The sequence below is a fragment of the Pleurodeles waltl genome, chromosome 9 (assembly GCF_031143425.1).
Source record: "Pleurodeles waltl isolate 20211129_DDA chromosome 9, aPleWal1.hap1.20221129, whole genome shotgun sequence".
Classification (NCBI taxonomy): Eukaryota; Metazoa; Chordata; class Amphibia; order Caudata; family Salamandridae; genus Pleurodeles; species Pleurodeles waltl.
The window spans coordinates 374,260,450-374,280,763 of NC_090448.1; the positions used below are offsets into that span (position 1 = coordinate 374,260,450).

Below are 20,314 nucleotides of genomic sequence, written 5' to 3' on the forward strand. Positions count from 1 at the left end.
CATACCAACTTTAGATGGGAGAGCACCTGCACTTTAGCACTGGTCAGCAGTGATAAAGTGCTCAGAGTCCTAGAGCCAACGGCGAGGGGTCAGAAAAACCAGGAGGAAGGAGGCAAAAAGACTAGGGATGACCCTGCGTAAGGCAAAAAGTCTAACAGCTATAATTACATTTCCAGGTATCTGTGAAAAAAGGAATTCATAAATATGTATAAAAACATTTTCAAATGAAGGGGGCACCATCATTACAAATGAATATCAGATTTCAGTGGAAATATTGGCAACCAAGTTGTTTTTAATGAAATATTAAAAACAGTAAATTGTGTAGCAAACTATGGGCCTGATTTTTATGCTGGCAGGAACTGCTGTTGGTTTTCCAACTGGAAACCCCTCTGCCACCATGACGGTCCACCTGCCGTATTTAGATGTTGGCAGTCTCATACACTTTAACCCGCCTGATTCCTGCTGACTCCGCCAAGGAATCCCATCCGCCACGACGGCCATAGGAAAGAGTGGCTAACTGCGGAACTTCAGCCACACTTATCGCTGAGCAGATTTGGATGTGCCATACCGCCAAGCAAAAAGTGGCGGTCCGGCCGTGGTCCGACCGCCATTTCTTATTTGGCAATTTGGTGTGGAAAGGGGATAAAAACTCATCTTTTCTCCTGATTCAACTTCCATTTCTGGCTGGATACAAATGGATAGGACCCTCCGTCGCTGCTCCCACGGGACCCCAGAGAAAGCACGATCCCCACCATTACTGGACACAAAAGTAGGCAGCCCAAATTGGCTGTATCCGTCGGCATGGGACCACTGCAAACATGTCACAGTAATTTCTCTAAATTACTGTGACATGCATATGACGTGGAAACACCAGTGGACCAGACATGGGTGGGGACACACTGGTAAACAACACATATCTAACATATACACACTGTCATTATGATCTCAGTATTCATTGACAAATGAATGCTGGCACCACAGTGACGGCACATTCACACTTGTCAACTGTGCCAATGTGTGCACATTGCAAGGGGATATGTACCTGTCATGTTGTGCTTGAGTTGTGTGTGTGTGAGTCAGTGCGTGTAGATGTGTGTGTGATGCGATTGGCTGGGTGAGGTTAAGGGAGGTGTAGTGGGTGATGTGGTTGTATCAGTATGTGTGCCAAGTGCATATTGCATACATATTGTTGTGTATGTTGTGTTGTGTTGCTGCATGCAGAACTCAGGTGCATGTTGTTGTGTTGCAGTCACTGTCGTGATGTGTGTAGTTGTGCTTGTGTGTGCGTGTGCTTGTGTAGATGAGTGTGTGGCTTGTTGTGGTTGTGTTGTGCGTGGGTGCAGTGTCACTACTGTGTATGTTGTGTAATGGATGTATGTGTATGTGTGTTTGCGGCATGTAGGTGTTGTGTTGTGGTGTAGTAGCAAAGGATAATGGTGTGTATGTGGTGTGTTCTGTTGTGTGTGATGCAAGGGGACACGTGAAGGGTAGAGTGTGAGATTTTCCTCTTTTCCATGGCCACTGGCATTCCCCGATGTCCATTGGGCACAGCAATGTCCTCCCTCCATCAGCAAACTACCACCAGTACACCTCTGTCCAGCTGTAACATCTAAATATGGCTGGCAGGAACCCACTTGCCTGAAGGCTAGGGAGAGCACTTTGTTGTGGCGGTCTGCGGATCAGCCGCAATACATATAAATTCGGAAGGTGGAAGACTGCCAATGTGACGGTCTTTTCGGGGCCACATCCCACGTAGCTTAGCGGTGTGACCACCAACTTCTAAATCAGACCCTCTGACTTTGCTAACAAACATGGTTAGGTGAAATGTTTTTCTTTGAAACCTATTGAGATGAAATGACAACAATTTGTGATGCACAAATTAAAGAAAGAAACCCTTGATAAACTACAGATCTGTTATTTGGCATTTGTGAAAGATAACAATGCTTGACTCTGTAGGACGTGCATTAGTGAGAGAATTAAGTATATGTTTCACACCTTGTAATGATAATGGGCTACGAAGTTAGGGTTTTGTGCAGTATGAATTTATGGCTGAGCATTATATGTAACTGCCACCATGTAGGATGCTTGAAACTATGTAAATATGGTGAACTATATGTGCACAAATCATTGACACTCAGCTAAATGTCTATCACCAAGGACATATTGTCCCTTTGCTAACAGTTCTGGTTATGAAGCATGGCAATTCTTCCATCTAATTACCATCACTTCTAAAGAGGTGAAGATGGAGTCCACCACTACACATGAACGATATACAAATGTATTTCAAGGAGCTCAGTCAACTCCTTGCTGTTACAAAGGCATAAAATGTAGAGCTAAAATGTCTTCCTAGTCTTGTGGTGGATGCTGGAAGCTGTCACACACCAGTGTAAGTAATCGGTTAGTGCTAGAACGGATGCTACACATTGTGTACATATACTGTGCAACATATAAATTAGAATTGTATATACTCACTAGCTACCTGTAGTGGGATGCTTGTAACCTAGTACTACAAAGGGAGTTTCATAAAGTTACTTAGGTGTAATTTTCTTAGAAGTGTCCTTTGGAAGCTAAATATCCAGTACAGCCGCAGCACTCCTAAATTGTGGTGTGAAGTGTTGGAATATGGGTGGGCGTTCCTGTGAATCTTGGCAGGAGTAGGGATTTATGGATTGTTACTCAAAACTACATAGTTGTACTCAACAACACTTGCCAAGGGGTGTGTCTCAGTGCAAAGGGCATGGACTCACAGACAAAAGCATAATGGTAACAGGATGTGTACTCTCCTAAGATGGTAAATAAAAGATGAGGATGGGACACTCTCTATAATGTTTAGTTAGGCGATGCACCAGACCACCCAAAATTACATTCATACTTAGTAAGAGTGAGAGACAGATACCTAGTTGTGTTCTCCCAAATTATATTAATGCACATAATACAGCAACTAGGCCTGAGAAACATGAGGGGCGGGGTATACACAAACCAACAGTACTGCTACAATCACCCTCTGATCTTTCCCAAGAATTGGAGTAGATGCTTCACCCTCTAATAGTGGCATGCTTCATCATCAGTGCCTATCCACACCCTGGTAGGATGATACCACCAGGGAGGACTCAACCAAATGTCTTGGTTGTTCTTAGATAAAGTACCAACTGGATATAAGCATAAATCCAGACCAAACTGTTAAAAATATATATCTGTATACCCACAGGAATTTCCTTTATTCAACACTTGCCTTTAACAATCCTGACCATTAACGTTTAGAATACATATGTATTGACTGTCTAGCTGTAAAGGCCTCACGTGATTGATTGAGAAGGAACAACTATCCGTCAGTATAAGCATGTGAGGGTTTTATAGCTAGACAACTGTTGTTCTCACAACAAAAGTATAAAGCCCACTGGGGTCACAGTGCTTCACATAGTCCTCGGGTGGTTATTTTCCTAGGATTCCTAGGATTGATGATAAACGTTTATATTAGATCTGTATTGGTACTTTAGCTAAGGACTCCCAAGACATTTGGTTGAGTTCACCCTGGTCGTATCTTGTTATGAGAGTGTGGATAGGCACTGATGATGAAACATGCCACAATTAGTGGGTGAGGCGTCTACTCTAATTCTTGGGAAAGACCAGAGGGTGACTGTAGCTGTAGTTCTGGTTTGATTGTACCCCGCCCTTTCTTGTATTTCAGGCCTATTTGCAGTATTGTGCGTAGCACCCAAAATTACAGCCACCCAAAATGACAGTTTTGGGACAAAGAGCAAAATCACCCAAATGTCCGCCATGAAATGGGTGTGGATTCCCCAAAATAGGAGAGACCTTTGGGGCAGAACATCCACAAATGGGATATTGACCAAGGTTATTGTGTTCTTAGCCAGAATAGATTTAACTTGAGCCACAATGGAGTGAGAAGGGTTTCTGGCACTTTTTGTGGCATTTTATGTATGATTTTCATTTAATCATGTGCTAGAGGTTTTCCATCTGCAAATTCTTATCTCTTATCCCTCTGCCACCCCCATCTCTCCCATTCCTCCCATGCCCCTTTCTCAATTAAACTATTACTTGTTTGCTGCTTAAGTTTCTGGCGTGTTCTTAACTACTGGATGGAAGATTGCAAAATGGTGCCTGTGCACTGTGTTTAAGCATAGTGAAGATACAAGTAGAGAACTGTTCTGCGTAATGTTTTGTAGTAGTTAAGGGAGTGCTTTACCAGAAGAAAAATTCGGTCTTGTTGATCAAAGTTGGCCAATGCTGGGAAAGTTGAGTTGGGAGGTCCTAGAAAAAGAGAAGATGCAGAAAGAGATATTACTGGCACCATGTGGAATCACCCATGCTGCCCAACTTCCAGAGATGATAACATTGTTGCCACATCACTGAAAAACCATCCACCACACCACATTGCAACATTGGTTTGTTTCCGTGCTAACCTCTACCCTTCATTTTCTGGAAAGTATGGAGAATGGCTACACCTTAAGTGTTATTCATTATAAAGGTTGTATAGTTCCTTTAACTGGGTAGCTTGCATTTCAACCAGAGCTTCTGACAAGTTTATCTAATATTTTACAGAGTTATTCATGACTAGAATGTGCCAGCTATTTCTCCCAAATCTTACTGTGGTGGCACAAGAGTGTCTTAACTAAATAGATATGTAATGTGCATGCTCACACATGTTAGGGGTATCTGAGAAAGACTCTGCCAGGTTTTTCCATCACAGTAACCATGCTGAGCTATGTCCAACAGTACCATGAATCACAGCTCACCACCCTAATGCCACCACGGTGGCCTTTACTGCTAAACTGACTCCTTTACGCTACTGGTTCTGGAGATGTACTCTCTTTCACCTTTAAGGAGAACCATCCTCAACATGTCCTCCCAGTGCAGACTTCTCAGAGCACATCAATCAGCTACTAACAAGAAGGATACCCCCAAATATACCATTTTATGTATGGGAAAAACCGGAATAAGAAATCATTCAATAATAAACATTCCTGCTTAACCTATCTGCATTCCTAGATGGAATTGATCCAATGTAGTCTGACCAAGAAAATTCATTAAAAAATTATTCTATTTAATAGTTCATAAATTACCTTTGCCTTACTATTTTTCTTATTTTCATATATTTCATTTTTTTTTTTTATAAACATCTTTATAGGTCTATATAACAACATGAAGCACAACAGGTCGCAGTGGCATGGCACGAACTGAGCACTGCACGAGTCTAAAGAATAGAGCAAAGACATACGGTCAAGGCTGTCATTGAGAATTTGGGACAACGCACATTACAAGCTTACATTACTATATATCAGCAGCCCCCTCTCCCCAGGTCTCCATCCACTTCCCCCACACTCTATCATGCTTAGTGGGACAGCCCCTTGCCTTATAAACAAGTTTTTCTTGCTGAGCACACCAGTCAACTCCCTTGCGCCACTTTGCTACTGCGGGAGCAGTCTCTGCTTTCCAGTTCGCTGCAATGTCTCTCTTGGCCACTAAATAGGCCATTCCGACAAAGGCCCGGTCTGCTCTGCTGGAACTCACCCCTCAAGGACTCCCAGTAGGATTTGCACCGGGGCAACTTCCACCTCTGCCCGCAGGACTCTGGCGATCTCTGCCACCATCGCCCACCAGTAGGATGCAATGTGTGGGGAGGTCCACACCATATGGAAGAAGTCTGCATCTGGGCATGCGCATCGTGGACAGCCAGCTTGGAACTGGAGGCCCATTCTATGTAGTTTTGCATGGGTAAGATAGGCCGCATGGAGAAAGTAGGTCTGCACTACCCGGAGACCGTAGGCCATGGTCAACATCCAGTCCTCGTCATCCATTGGACCCACCCATTGTTCCCATCACTCCCGGAGCTTGTCAAGGGTCTGTGTTGTGTTTGTGATCACAGTACAATATATGCGCGACACTCCCCCTTTACCTAAGTGCCCCATTTGTGTCTTGGCTTCAACGGGACTGAACTCAGGGAGGACCGTTCCGGTCTGAACATGTACATGTAGTGTGGGACGGAGTTGCAGATATTTGTGGAATTCGGTGTGTGCAAGTGAAACCTAATGTCAAGAGTTCAAGTTGGTAGGCAGGGTCCGACCAGCCCCACCAACAAGTTGTTGATTACTAGCAGGTGCATTGCAAGGTAGTAAAGGTAAAGGTTGGACATCCCCAGACCACCCATTGCCCAGACAAAAGCAAAACGCCAGTCGGGCGGGAGTTGCGCCATAGGAACTGCCGCGCAACAGTCTCCATTTCTCTGAACAATTGCCTGGGGATTTGGTAGGGATAGTTCTGGAGCAAATAAAGGAACCAGGGAAGTACCATCATTTTATAGAGCGCTATCCGGCCCAGGACATTGAGGGGCAGAGACTGCCATCTCTGGAGGTCCTCCTTGACTCTCCGGGTTGGTGGTTCAACGTTAAGGGACCACGCCAGCTCGGGCAACAACGCCATTTGTATGCCCAGGTACATGAAGCTGTTGCGCCAGATAGGAATGGTGCTCTGCCAATCGTAGCAGTCCCTGGCCGGGCAAAGTGGAATCAGTAGAGATTTACTGGGACTAACTATTAAGCCAGAGGCCTCGGCAAACAGGCCCAACAGTTGCATCACTCTAGGACCGCTACTAGCCGGGTTGGCTAGGAACAAGAGTACGTCGTCCGCATATAACGCAATGCGGTCCTCCCTCCCAGTAGGCCATGACCAACCATCAACTAAGGGGTCCTCCCTGATTTGCTTCGCAAGCAGTTCCATCATCAGGGTGAACAGGAGCGGGGACAGGGGACATCCCTGGCGTGTCCCCCGGGGAATAGGAAATTAGTATGACACTGCCCCGTGTACCTGCACTCGGGCTGTTGGATTGGAGTATAGGAGTCCCACCAGTGCTCGGAATCGTGGCCCGAGCCCGGCTTTCAACAGCACTCGCTAAAGGTAGGACCAGTCCACCGTATGGAATGCCTTCTCAAAGTCTAAGAGGAGGAGTGCTAGTGGGGAGGTCAAAAGGGCCCGGTTGGCCAGGGCCACGTGCAGTCGCCTAATACAATGCCTGGTGCTCCTAGCAGGCATAAAGCCGCATTGGTCTGGGTGGATCAATGAGGGCAGTACCCTTTTCAATCTAGTGGCAAGGACCGTGGACAGTATCTTGAGCTCAGTGTTGAGCAGTGAGATGGGGCGATACGCGCACAGCGCCACGGGGGGGTTGGTCTTCGGGATCACCACTATGGTGGCTTGGTCTAGACCGGGGAGAAAGTTCCCAGTTCTCACAGCCTCCTCGAACATGGTGAGCAAGTGGGGGGTGAGGATATCGCGAAGCTTGGTGTAAAACTCAGTGAAGGCCTATAGGCTCGTCAAGGTCCTGTTTTTCCACCACTGAAATCACTAGGAGGGACACCTCCTCCAACAAGGGGGCCTCTCTTTCAACCGGGGGCCTAGGCTGCTCTTCGTAGAGCTTCCTGTAGTAAGTGGCAAAGCTCTGGGCTATTTCGTGTGGCGTCTGGGAAATGGCGCCCGAGTTGTGGACGACCTCTGGAATGACTCTGTTTGTCATTGGTCCAGTCGCAAGCCAATGGAGGTGCTTGCCGTTTTCGTCCCCCCACCTGTATACACGGGCTACAGAGGCTCGCCACATGTGCTTCGCAGTTTCGAGAGTAGTGTGCCTAATCTCCTCTCTGACTAGGGCTAATTGCTGCGTAACCGATGTAGGCGTGGAGTCAGTAAGCTGGCCCTCCAGATGCACAGCTCTGGCCTCGAGCACCAACACTTTTTGAGTATGTGTGCGCTCCAGCACCTGAAGGAGATGCCTAGCATGTCCCCTAAGGGTGACCTTAGAAGCAGCCCAGATCGTACCCAGGGACGACACAGACCCAAGATTTAAGGTAAAGTAGTCTGAGAGGTGGTCTCTAAGGGCCTGATTGTAATCGCTATCCTGCAAGTACCAGGCATTAAGCCACCATATCGGGCGTCTGGTCGTGTCAATATCATCCAGTCGTAGAAGTAATGGTGCATTGTCTGAGACCCCCTCAGGGAGTATCTGAGACTCAGAGAATTTCAAGGGCCGGCACAAAGAAGAGATCTATCCTGGTGTGGGTGTGATGCGCCACTGACGTATGAGTGTATTGTCGTAAGTGGGGATGCCAAGTCTGCCACGCATCACAGAGACCAAGGCTCTCCACCCATTTACACAGCCCGATCGCCCTAAAGACTCGGCATGAAGACGATGGCCCGGCAATGTCTATCTCTGGATTAAGAACAGAGTTGAAGTCTCCCCCCAATACGGTGAGACCCGGGGGAAGTCCCGCCACCACATCCCTAAGTGTTGTAAGAAGCCGCTCCTGTGCGCCCGAGGGGGCATAAATACTGAGTATGATGACTGGATGCCCCCAAGCAGTCCGGAGACTGCCACGTATCGGCCCTGTGGGTCAGACCGGGAGACCGCCACTACCATGGGTAGGGAGCGGTGCAACAAGATAGCCGTACCCCTCGAGCCCCTGGAGAATCCTGCGTGGTAAACTCTGTCGTAGGCCCCTCTCATAAGCATAGGGCACTTAGTACCCAGCAAGTGAGTCTCCTGGAGCAAAACTATGGACAGGGAAAAGCGACGGATAAAGGAGAACACTGCAGATCATTTAATTTTGTCGAGGAGCCCATTTACATACCAGGAGAGGACCCGGTTAGTCTGCTCTGGTTTGTGCAGGGAAACAGTAGTATTATGGAAAGTGTGCCTGCCAGAGCATCCCACTGCGACCAATTAAACAAGGGCATAAAAGCGTTACACTAACCCCATCATAAACAACTGTAAGTAAACATTCCCACATGACCCCACAACAGCCCCCCACCCCATACTTCCAACCCAGAAGCATCTGTCGCCCTAAACTGTGCCAACAAAGTGTCAACTGCAAGTGTGGAGTGGTGGACCCCTCCATTAAGTCGGAGTTCTGCAATGCGGCCCTCCGCTGCTCCGTGCCCAGTGCCAGGGAGCATGCCGCCATCTCGGTCCCCCTGCAACACAATGTGTCTGTGGGTCAGGTTCAGGAGAGCGGGTGGGACTGGCTAAGGCGCTCCCCCTCCGGAGCCGGATCCAGTCTCTCCTCGTCAGTGCCGCCCAGTATGTTTTCAGTCCGGGAGGGGCTCGGACTCAGTCATCTCCCTGCCTCGGAAGTGCCACACAGGCCACTCCGGCTTCTCTGGTGGGAACGGGTGTGCCTGCGCCCTCCCTGTGCTCCCGAGGGGCCACTGGAGTCCGACACCTGCCGGCCATCCCCCGGTCGGGGGGGGCCTCTCCGAGTCACCTGATGCTCTTCAGTAAGCCAGTCCCACGCAGCCTCCGGCGAGTCAAAAAAGAAGGATTTCCCGTCCAGGAGGACCTTAAGGCACACAGGGAAGAGGAGCATATAAGTCCATTGCATTGCTCTGAGTTTCTGTTTGACCCCTTTATATGAACGGCGTCTGGCTTGCACCTCGCAGGTGTAGTCTGGGAAGATGAGGATCCTGTGGTTGTCCCAGCGGAGGTCTGGCTGTGCTCTTGCCTCTCTAAGGATTACGTCTCAATCTTTGAAGGTGAAGAATCTTGCAATCATCGCCACCGAGGGCCACCCGGCGGGGGCCGGAGCACCGAGGCCCTATGAGCGCGCTCAATAGTATACCAAGGGGAGAGCCTCTATCAGGGACCCACGATTTGATCCAGCACTCCAGGAAATCTATTGCGCAGTTCGCCTCCGCGGCCTCCGCGAATCACACAAAGCGCAGGTTATTGCGCCTGGATCGGTTTTCAGCATCCTCTGCCCTATGGTGGAGCTCACCTGTGCGGGTCTGAAGCTGGGCGACCTTGGCCTCGAGATCCGCAATTTCATCCTCTGCCTGGGAGACTCGGTCTTCAACTTCTTTAATACAACCCACTGCTGTCCGCAGATCCTGTCGCAACAGGCCCACATCCTCTCACACCTCCTCAACCTTAGTCTCAACTGCCAGCTGCAAGGACTGGATGGCCTGGAGGATCGTGTTGACCCCTTCTGCAGTGGTGGTCTCTGGCACTGGGTCGCCCACTGCACGTGAGGCCGACTGCCTGGTGAATTGGTCAATGCGTTGCTGCGATTCGGGCAGCTGCTTACTTGTTTTGTCTCTCCCCATGGCCACCGCTGATCTGTGTCTCGGTACCAGATCGAATCACCCCTGCGCCGTCCGCCCACCTTCTCGGTCGCTTTGTCCTGACGCCCCTGCCTCTGTGCACCGCTCTGTCACCACAGCCCACTGCTTGGGCCCGTCGTCGCTTCAGCCGGGGCTCCCCGCCCCCTGCCGCACTACCAGCCGCACCGCCAGCCAACCCGTGTCTCGTCTCCGGGTCAGGCCACACCGGGGCCAGCTGCCCTCTGACTGACTGCTCGCTGTCCCCCAGTTTTCCTCCAGGGGTAGGCCAACCCGCCTCAGGCTGTGTCACTTCTGCAGGGCCCGCATGCTCCAGCCCCAGGCCTCTGAATGGCGCCCACGGGTCGCCGCAGATTCAGCGGGCCCCAGCATCATCAAGTGGTGGCAGTCACATGTCCCCTGGATCCGCTCGGCCTCCCCGCACCTCTCTCCTGGTGCTCCGGAGGCCCGCTGTCCTTCCTGCTAGGACCGTAAAACTCCTGCGCACCGGCACCAGCACAACCCACCGGCTCACCTCCAGGTGTCAGGTAAGTTCTCCTGGCGCGTCCTGGGGTGCGGGCCTCCGAAGACGCCGGGGCACAGCCACACCACGCGCCACAGGCCTCTTCCACGCCTACGCGCACCTCCATGCACCTCCGGGCCGCAGCACGGGTCCCAGACCGCGACCAGCGGGGGCAGGACACTCCTTGCCTTCTTTGCCACGGGATGCGGCCAGGATCGTGGATGGGGCCAGCGGCGCCCCCTCCTCCGCGGGACACCGTTACAAATATGCGCACCGCCACAGGCGGCTGCCGCGGCCTCACAGGGTCTCCGCCTCTCCCGGCAGGCCTAGAGGCTCACTGCCAGCACAGGCTCCACCCAGCCGAGCCCCGCTTCAGGCTCCGCAGTGCCCAGATCGAGGGCACGAGACCCCACACCTCCTCAGTGGACCCCCATACATGCAGGGGCCAGGTAAAAAGTCAATGGGCACAGGAACGGCGGGGGCGCTACGAGGCTGATGACGGAGGGGTCTGGAGCATTCTTAGAGTGCGACCGCCATCTTGACGCCTGTGGCCACACATTCTTCATATATTTCATTTTTAATCATCCTTTTTCCCTTCTTATTATTCTTAGCACAAACCACAAAAACGTATTCATATATCCCACCAGCAGCACAACAATAATAATCAAATCAAAATAGTACAGAAAAATAACTAATCACCCCACTTGTAAATCACAATCATTCGTCCCACAGTCATACACATTCTATGCACACATTTTTAATGTCCCTCAAAACAATATTCTTCGACAAACAAACAAGAAGACCAGTCCTCATTAACGTTCCATTGCTGCGTCTTGTACTTGGATCTCTGAACAGTATTGTTCAATGCACATTTTGGTGGGTATGAAATAATTTTAACCATCTTGTTCAGGACCCATACTTTTTCTTCCTTGACCCAATACAACAACCACATATCTCCCTACTATATGGTAAGCTTTGAGTAGTATGTTGTCTGTATCTATCTCCAAATTACTTGTCCCCTGTCTAGTAGATCACAGTAGATTCCCCCTATTGTGATCAATTGGACAGGGGACAAGTAGTATGGGGATATAGAAGATATGCTGATCAAAACTCGCCATATACTAGGGAGATGGGACCAACACATGTAAATTTACCTGACTTGTATAGGGTCAAAGAAGAAAAAGTATGGGTGGTAATTCCTGAAGAAGGTGGTTAAAAAAATGTGATATCCACTGAATGTTGACTAAAATTATTAGAAGATCCCAGGTCAAGTTGCAACAATGGAAGATAATAAGGAGTGTTCTCCTAGTGTGTCAAAGAATTTTGTTTAGGGGGACATGGGAAATGTGTGTATGGAGTGTGTATGAGTGTGCGGATAACTGAAAGACACTGATTTATGAGTGGGGTGATTAATTATTTTACTGTACTATTTTGATCTCGTTATTGTTTATTGTTGGTGAGATGAATGAGTTTCTGGTGTCTGTTGTCAAAGATAATATGAAGGGAAAAGGCTGATAAAAAAATTAAATATAAGAAAATAAGAAAAAATGTAAGGCAAAAGTAATTTAAGAACTATTAAATAAAATAAGTTTTTGAATGAATTTTCTGGATCCGTCTACATTGTATTAATTCTATCTAGGAATATAGATAGGTTAAGCACGAATGTTTATTATTGATTCATGTCGATTAGCTTAACAGTGACACTAAGTGTACAAATTTGTCTCATTCAGCTCATGTAAAGTTAGAACATACCTGCAAGTCCGACTTAAAGAGATGCCAGCATGGACAGCAGTTCATTATCTCACTGGGCCTGAAAGTGGGTTAAACAAGAGATATTGACAATGAGATCCAAAGTGCACAGGAACATCTCCTTTAAACGCCCTCGGGTCTTGAGAACATAGGACTGTGTGTCCTCAAACTGCCACCCACAACTAACATGCTCCTGTCTTTCACAGAGCTGCTTCCAAGCAGCCCCGTGTTTTAGCTTTGTCCTGAAGAAAGGACAAAAGTGATGATCGAATATGGGATCCTACGAACAAGAAGCAATGTTGTGGATTAAGGAAATTAGGAGAGCTCCACCAGGCATTCATTCATTCCAGTGGTGAAAAGAGCATTGATACAGGGTTGTGGTTGCCTCAAGGAAACTAGTATCTGTCGCCTTGGTGGTATGCAGTGAGGAAGCATGAGATTCCTCAGTGTCTGAATAGTCAGATGGATGGAAACAGCAGTTTCACCCTGACTCTGCTGTATGTGTAAGAGAGCATGCTTGCGGGGAAAATGCGGGTTGGGTTGTAAATTCATAGTATTTGTCTGGAACTTAGATAAAAGCTGAGGCCCGTTTCCTCTCTGTCTGTATAGCAGAATGACCAAGAGAACAGGCTGTTTGTGCTGCAAATGGAGTATATCTGTAGCAGCAAGTCTGGTAGTGATCGAATAGTTGCCTATTTCCCCTGGACACCCAGTTAACTGTGTGTCAGGGGAAACATCCCCAACCAAGACTCCCAAACAACGAAATTGTGGACAACGAAAGCGGAACAACGCTTTCTTTAACCACGACTTCCTGGTTTGGTGCCTTAACCACGCATGTGCTGAACAATGCACATGCGTGGTTAAGGCACAGAAGAAGGGAGTCGGCTTTGTCGGAGGACGAGATCAGGAAGTGGGGCTGGGGCCGTTTTTTTTAGTGGCGGGATGGGGGGTCGGCTATTTTTTGTTTTAGGGGTGGGGTTGAGGGGGTCGCTGTAGTTTTAGGAGCGGGGTTGGGGGTCAGAGTATTTTTAGTTTTTGGGGGTGAGGGGTCGGGATAGTTTAGGTTTAGGGGCAGGTTGGGGTATTTTTAGTTTTTAGGGGCAGGATGGGGGGTCGGGGTAGTTTAGGCTTTAGGCGTGGTGGGAGGTCGCTGTATTTTTAGTGGCGGGTCGGGGTGGGGGGTCAGGGTATTTAGTTTTTAGGGTAGGGGTGGGGGGTTGGGGTAGTTTTAGGGGTGGGAGTGGGGGAGTTGGGGTTTAGGTTTTGGGGGCGGGGTCGCAGTAGTTTTAGGGGCGGGTGGGGAGTCAGGTATTTTTAGTTTTTAGGGGCAGGGTGGGGGGTCGGGTAGGTTTAGGGGTGGAGGTTGGGGGTCGGGATAGTTTAGGATTTAGGGGGCTGGGGGGTGGCAGTAGTCTTAGGGGCGGGGGTGGAGGGTTGAGGTAGTTTAGGTTTTAGGGGAGTGGGGGCTCGTAGTAGTTTTTGGGGTGGGGGTAGGTTGGGGTATTTTTAGTTTTTAGGGGCGGGGTTGGGGGGTCAGGTAGTTCAGGTTTTAGGGGGTGGGGGATCACAGTAGTTTTAGGGGCTGAGTGGGGGTTCTTAGATAAAGTACCAACTGGATGTAAGCAGGGATCCAGACCAAACTGTTAAAAATACCTATTGGTATACCACAGGAATCTCCTTTATTGGAGGTTACCAGAGGTATAAATAAAAACAATATAAGTTGGGTTGCTTAAGGAAGTGATGTTCCTAGAAACCTCTACTCAAGCCAATATGTTTTGGCCCTCCCTAATAGCCCAGTCGGGTCTGGGGCCTTTGTCAAGGCTATCAATACTGTCCCTGTTCGTCTACACTTGTGATTCACACAATTTGCAGACAACTAAGACAACAAACTAGTTTTGATATGCAGGCAAGCTAAGATGGGCTGACCTATGGTTCACCATGGCATTATATGGTTTTGTACTTACACACATAACATTTATGACCCACAATAATGCCAAAACCTTAATATGCAGCGGTCAGCAGCAAATTATAACTTATATCTCTAACATAAGACATACCTGCATAAAGAGTTGTACAGCACTAAAAACAGACATCACCAAATGAACAGGCATGGAATAACTGTAGGGATCTGTCCAACACGGCTGGACAATTCCGAGGACTTTAATATCGTCCACCACTTCAGTTAAAAAATTCTATACAATCTGACCACTTGTTTACATCTCACAAAGATACTCAGATATGGGGTGATAAAAATGCCCATCCTAACAGATCTCTCCAATTCTTTCTCCATCTAACCATGCCAGCACAGGATCACAACTATACACAAAATTTCAGATTGGACAGCCCGGTGCAGTAACCAGCTAAGCAGATTATATCATATGAAGTATCATAAAGGGACCTGAAGAGTCATTCAAAGCCACCAGCATAATGAAAACCATAAAAGTGTGTATCTGTCTCTCTCGCTCACACTTCATCTTTCAACAAACTGCTACGTACTGCGTCCTATAACACAATAATGGCACCTCGGAGGTCATCACACATGACATGGAAACACTTGCCACATAGAATCAAAGCAAGTGTTACTCTGGGCTCTTATTAAGGTAGCTTGAAAGTAGAGCTGTCCGCAAGACGTAGTCTTACCAGCTCCTTGAAATATAAAGAGTGGGCTTTGGCTCCATCCAAAATAGTATTACGTCCTCACCTCATGCTGGTGGCTATTTGGCATATCATTCTGCATTCTAAGAAGTGCTTCCACTGGGATGTATGAGAGAATATTTCACATCTTGAAAGTACAGTCATTCAGCACACTGTTTGTCGCATTCATCTCTTTATCTCCTATATGCATTCTGTACAGAAAACAATAATTTCTGCTATGTTTTCCTCATATTAGCAAGGGCAACACAGCATGCTTTAAAGTGACAAACAGCATTTGTGCATGCAATGCATGTAAAAAGCATTTGTGAATGTCTATCTACATGCATTGGCACATTCAATCCAGACCCAGTTGTTTTGACAACAGTTGTTTCACTTGAAATATTGAAGTGGGAGTGAGACCACAAGCCTCTGATATTTCTCGTTCAGTTTTGTGATTTATCTGGCATTGAAGCTAAGGTTGTTATGCACACACTCCAACCATGCTGATCTCCTTACCAAAGTCCATGAATGGTCCAGTTCTTCACAAATGGCGGAATCACACAGCTGAATTTGGTGCTTAAGCCCTAGAAATAAAGAGACACTGCTTCAATTTACTCCTTCCACTGGCGGTATCAGCAGAGCTCTCCTGTCCCACCAGCACAGCCCTCAGCAGAACCTCCTTAGAAGAGATAGGCTTAATTTTGAGCACCAGGCGAGACCATGTCAATGTTTTTCTTCTTTTTTCCCCACCACAAATTCAGTCTGCTGAGTATATTTGACCAGCAATATGCAACTCTATCTGACCCCAAACTCCCCTCTTCACAGCTTTGCAATTTAGAGAACTATGCAAGGAGGATATGTTTATGGCCGGCCCACATTAAAAACCTATATTGTAAGGTACAAAACATAGCATATGACCATATGGAGTCTGTCCGCACCATGCACAAACACAAAGAAGAAACCAAAGTGTTCTTTGTCTACCATTATTTTTAAAAGTAACACAATTGAACTTAATATATCAGCTCCGCCTCCTAACCCTTGAAGAGCTTAGGAGGAGGGAAGTAAGAGTTAAGGGTGCAGGGATTCACTCTGAAATACATCAAGAAACCCCACAGGTAACACTTTGTAGTGTTAAGCAGAATTTAGAAAAGAGGTTCCCAGGAGCTCCTCAGCTATAAGGGAACCTAACATCCCACAGTCTAGGATATTGGGTCTGGATTAAGAAGGATGGAAGCCCCAGTAGCCTGCTCAGGTCATATTGTCCTGCCTGTTTGCATCAGTCTGTCCCTGGTTGATTCTAGGAAACTTTGGGCAGCATCTGGCTGAGTAAAGTGTTGCACACCACTGTACTACAGCACTCTGTTTTGCAGGGTGTCACAGTAAGCCCTTCATACCCTATATGCTGAACTCTTTCTTAAGTCCTTAAAAGTTCATACTTTCGTAATTGATTGGCTCTGTTTAGATCAGGGACAATATGTATTTTATGCCATTAAACAACACAATTCATTAGCTACTGTTCTCTTCAGTTTGTCTCTTTGCCTCTATAAACCAAAGTCAAATATAATCGTATCAGATCTGGGTTGGGTTTTCTCAGAGACCCTAACGGAGATTCCAACTACTAAAAAAAAAAGCCCTAGGACACCGCTGTTCTGTCTCTAGGCTGCAGTTAAAGACATAGTTGTTACAATTGGCAAGGAAAGTGCCATTGTCATGTAAGAAACTCTGCCTTTATATATTATGTCTAAAAAAAGGTAGACTATATATCTGACGTAAGTACTGTCACAGTGACTGAAAGACTAATATCTATTTCCACTGTTCAAGCTGGCCTTTTCATACACCCACACGGGCTCTGGGCTGGAGGGGGCGGATCACACAGGCTACCCTTTATGGGACACAGCAGCACTGGGCACAATAGGATATTTGCCAGGATTTGATAAATGGGATCTGATTGGGCTCTTCCGGGTGGGCTACTTATGGCATCAGAGAGACCCTGGCAGACCTACAACTTGACTACCAACTAGCGGCAACTAAAACATACTGCTACATACAGGTCCGACACACCCTCAGGACAGTGCTGTCAAAGGGAACGGTGCTCCCGGAATCTTCACCCCTGGAGGATAGGTTGCTTGAAAAATATGTGCCATGCAAAGCCACATCGTTGACATACCAGAAGCTGACCAACAACACACCAGACGCACTGACTCTACTGAGGGAAAATGACTGGGGGCGGATGCCCTGGCTTCCCCTGGGGAAGTGGCAGAGCAGTCAGGTTTTTGATGAGATCAATTGAAGATCTTCCACTGATCCTACTACGCACAGACCACACTGGTTAAAATGGGCAGGGCACTGATGGCAGTGTGCCGAAAAGGATGTGGCCATACTAGCACCTTTTTTTCATATGATTTGGGACTGCCCAACACTACAGGGCTTCTGAGTGGCGATGACTGCCTATCTTAGAAAGATATGTTGGGTTCCCCTCACAGCCTCAGCTAAATAGTGGCTCTTGGATGTCTGGGAGGAAACAGACTTGCTCTGCATGGAGCAGATATGGGTTACCCTGGGGTTAGCAGTGGTGAAAAGGAATGTGGCAAGGTTGTGGAGTGCGGTTCAGGTACCGTAATTGGGAGAATGGAAACGTGACATGGACTGGTGCATGCAAGCTGAGAAAGTAGTGTATAAAGACCGAGGCTGCCCCCAAAAATGGGCAAACATTTGAGGACACTGGAGTGCATACAGAGGCAACATCTGTGGAGGCCCAGCCCCAATAGCCTGGGAGATAAGTAATCTCATGCGTTTTCATCGGCCCATGCTTCAGGTGATGTGGAGGTAGGAAAGGTGGTAGGAATTGGGGTGTTCTGGAGTGTCTAAGCTAATGAAGGAAAGGCACTTTACAGTGCTTAGTTATGTTTTACATGTCTATTTATTGCAAATAAAAAGATTTGTTAAAAAGCCAGCCTTTTCCTTGACATGTCTAGGTGTGATTAAAATATTTATTTTACATCTCTGTTTGGGAAAATGTTAAGAAAAAAAATCTGTTATTTTTCAATAGGTTTACAAATACTGATTTTCATAGCATTAGTAGAAAAGTAACTTTATACAATTGTACTTTGATCTGTGCAGACAAGAACGGTCTTGAAACCATTTCTGCTACTGATCATGCTTTCAGAGGCCAATTCACTGTCATGACTGGTGCTGATGATTCTGCCTATCATAGGACAATAGCCTGGCCTCTGGACTTTGAAAGGCAGCAATGCTGTCAATAACTTTCCTGTTAGGCTATTAAGGACGTGTCAAGAACTGATGGCAGAACTAAGGACAGCCTTGTCACAACTTTTTAGGTCCAGCGTTGGCGTTCGACCTGTTGTATACTTTTAGTATGCTTATACAGTGGGTTAAAGCAATTTCATTTGTTGGTTGACGTGTTCTTTAAAAATTATTGCTCGCTAGTGGTCAGTTCTGCCTTTTTCTCCCTCCTTTTTATGTTTCAGAGCAGTGATTTAGTACTGTATGCTTCCACTTTTGTTTCTTTATCTGTCGCTGTGACTGACTTTTTCTTACATTTCATACAAAAAATGCCGTTTGCGAGTCGCAAATCGCAGTTTCCTATGCAGAAATGCATGTTGCGAGTCGGGACCGACTCGCAAAATGCATTTCCGAATCGCAATTAGGAAGGAGTGTTCCCTTCCTATTTGCGATTCGCAGTGGTATGCAATACCATTTGCGACCGCATATGCGGTCGCAAATGGTGTCGCAGTTACCATCCACTTGAAGTGGATGGTAACCCACTCGCAAATTGGAAGGGGTCCCCATGGGACCCCTTCCCTTTTGTGAATGGACCAAAATTATTTTTTCAGGGCAGGTAGTGGTCCAAGGGGTTTAAGGAAAACGGGCTACACTTAAAAAAAAAAACTGCTTTATTTAAAAGCAGTCACGAACATGGAGGTCTGCTGACTACAGCAGGCCTCCATGTTTGCGAGTGCCCATAGTCGCTATTGGGTCGCAAAATGCGACCCACCTCATTAATATTAATGAGGTGGGTCTTTGCGACCCCATAGCGACTCGCAGACGGTGTCTGAGACACCGTTCTGCATTGCAAATTGTGACTTGCAATTTGCGAGTCGGAAGGACTCGCAAATTGCAAGTTGCAGTTTGCAATTTTGCTACATCTGGCCCCATATGCCCTGGGATTGCATTGCAGAGAGTCTCTCTTTCTCCAGGGCCCCTCCCTGCCAGCACTCACAACATCGTACACAGGGCATTGCTTATCTCCTTTGTGGGGCCATACATTTTCTCAGGCTGCTCTGCTAACTTCATTAGAGCTTTTTTTTTTGTTGTTGTTCGTGGGTGCTGTTGTCAAAAGATGACAATTAACTTGTTTGAAATGTGCGAAACCTATTGGATTGCAAATGCATGTTTCTTTTGTCTCTCCCCCTCACGCTCCATGGTGCTTTGAAGTTTCTTATAGCGCTAACTCGATCGGTGGTATTGGAGCACTTTGAAGGCCCTTTCTTCCTCCTTCTGTCTGGTTTCTGTTTTGCCTTTAATACCAGCTGCGATCCTTTCTCCACACGGCTCGTTGTGCTTTGCTTTGTGCATGTGCCTGCTCAGGGGCTTGAGTGATCACTACAGAGGTCTTTTGCGATCTTGCTGCTCCCCCGGCTAGTTATTAACACTTACCCTTCGTGACCAGTGGCAACAGTGTAGCTTTACGAAAGTTAATTTTGAGTTTGTGTGGTTTGGCACCTTTTCTCTCCTGAGGGAACAGCAGGTCATAGAGCCTACAAGAGAGAGGGGTGACCTTGGTATCTGCCAGCACTCGCTTCATTTCACTCCTGAGCATTGGTGCGCAGACTCCTACACCCCATCAGCTTGCTAGTGAAGTGACTCTTGCAGGTCCTTTTTGCCCCAGGTTTAAACTAAATCGTGATAAACATCATTGTAGGTCCTGTTTGGTGTAGTACACCAAGTAGTGGGCATTACCCTACTACAGGCCAGAATTAAATGCCAGCTGGAATCCTTTCGATAGTTAGCAACCATGATATCTGACGATCTTCTTGTTAATTGCCGTCTGAATATACAAAGAGTGATTCAGAGACTGTAGAATAATATTAAATTGTGGTTGTCTATCCCTCAGCCACAAATAGTTCTGAATAAAATGAATACAAGTCCAAATTGTCTTTATGTATTTCGGGGATGTAGGTAAACCTTTTCAAAATATTATTAAGGGACTACGTGGTGTACTATGTTGAATAATTTGAGGTGGGGAGGACACCGTAGGTTTTGATATCTTCAAGATAGATAAGA

General features: G+C 47.2%; 1 protein-coding gene across 1 annotated transcript in view; it reads right to left on the reverse strand.

The window, feature by feature from the left end:
- Window positions 1-20,314, reverse strand: part of LOC138258628 (ribonuclease Oy-like) — an 89,209-nt gene that overhangs the window by 54,060 nt on the left and 14,835 nt on the right. The window contains exons 4-6 of the mRNA XM_069205966.1: window positions 15,527-15,594; window positions 12,380-12,437; window positions 4,208-4,272 (exon numbers count right to left, since the gene is read on the reverse strand). Of these exons, the coding sequence (XP_069062067.1) occupies window positions 4,208-4,272; window positions 12,380-12,437; window positions 15,527-15,594 (191 nt within the window). The remainder of the gene's footprint in view (window positions 1-4,207; window positions 4,273-12,379; window positions 12,438-15,526; window positions 15,595-20,314) is intronic.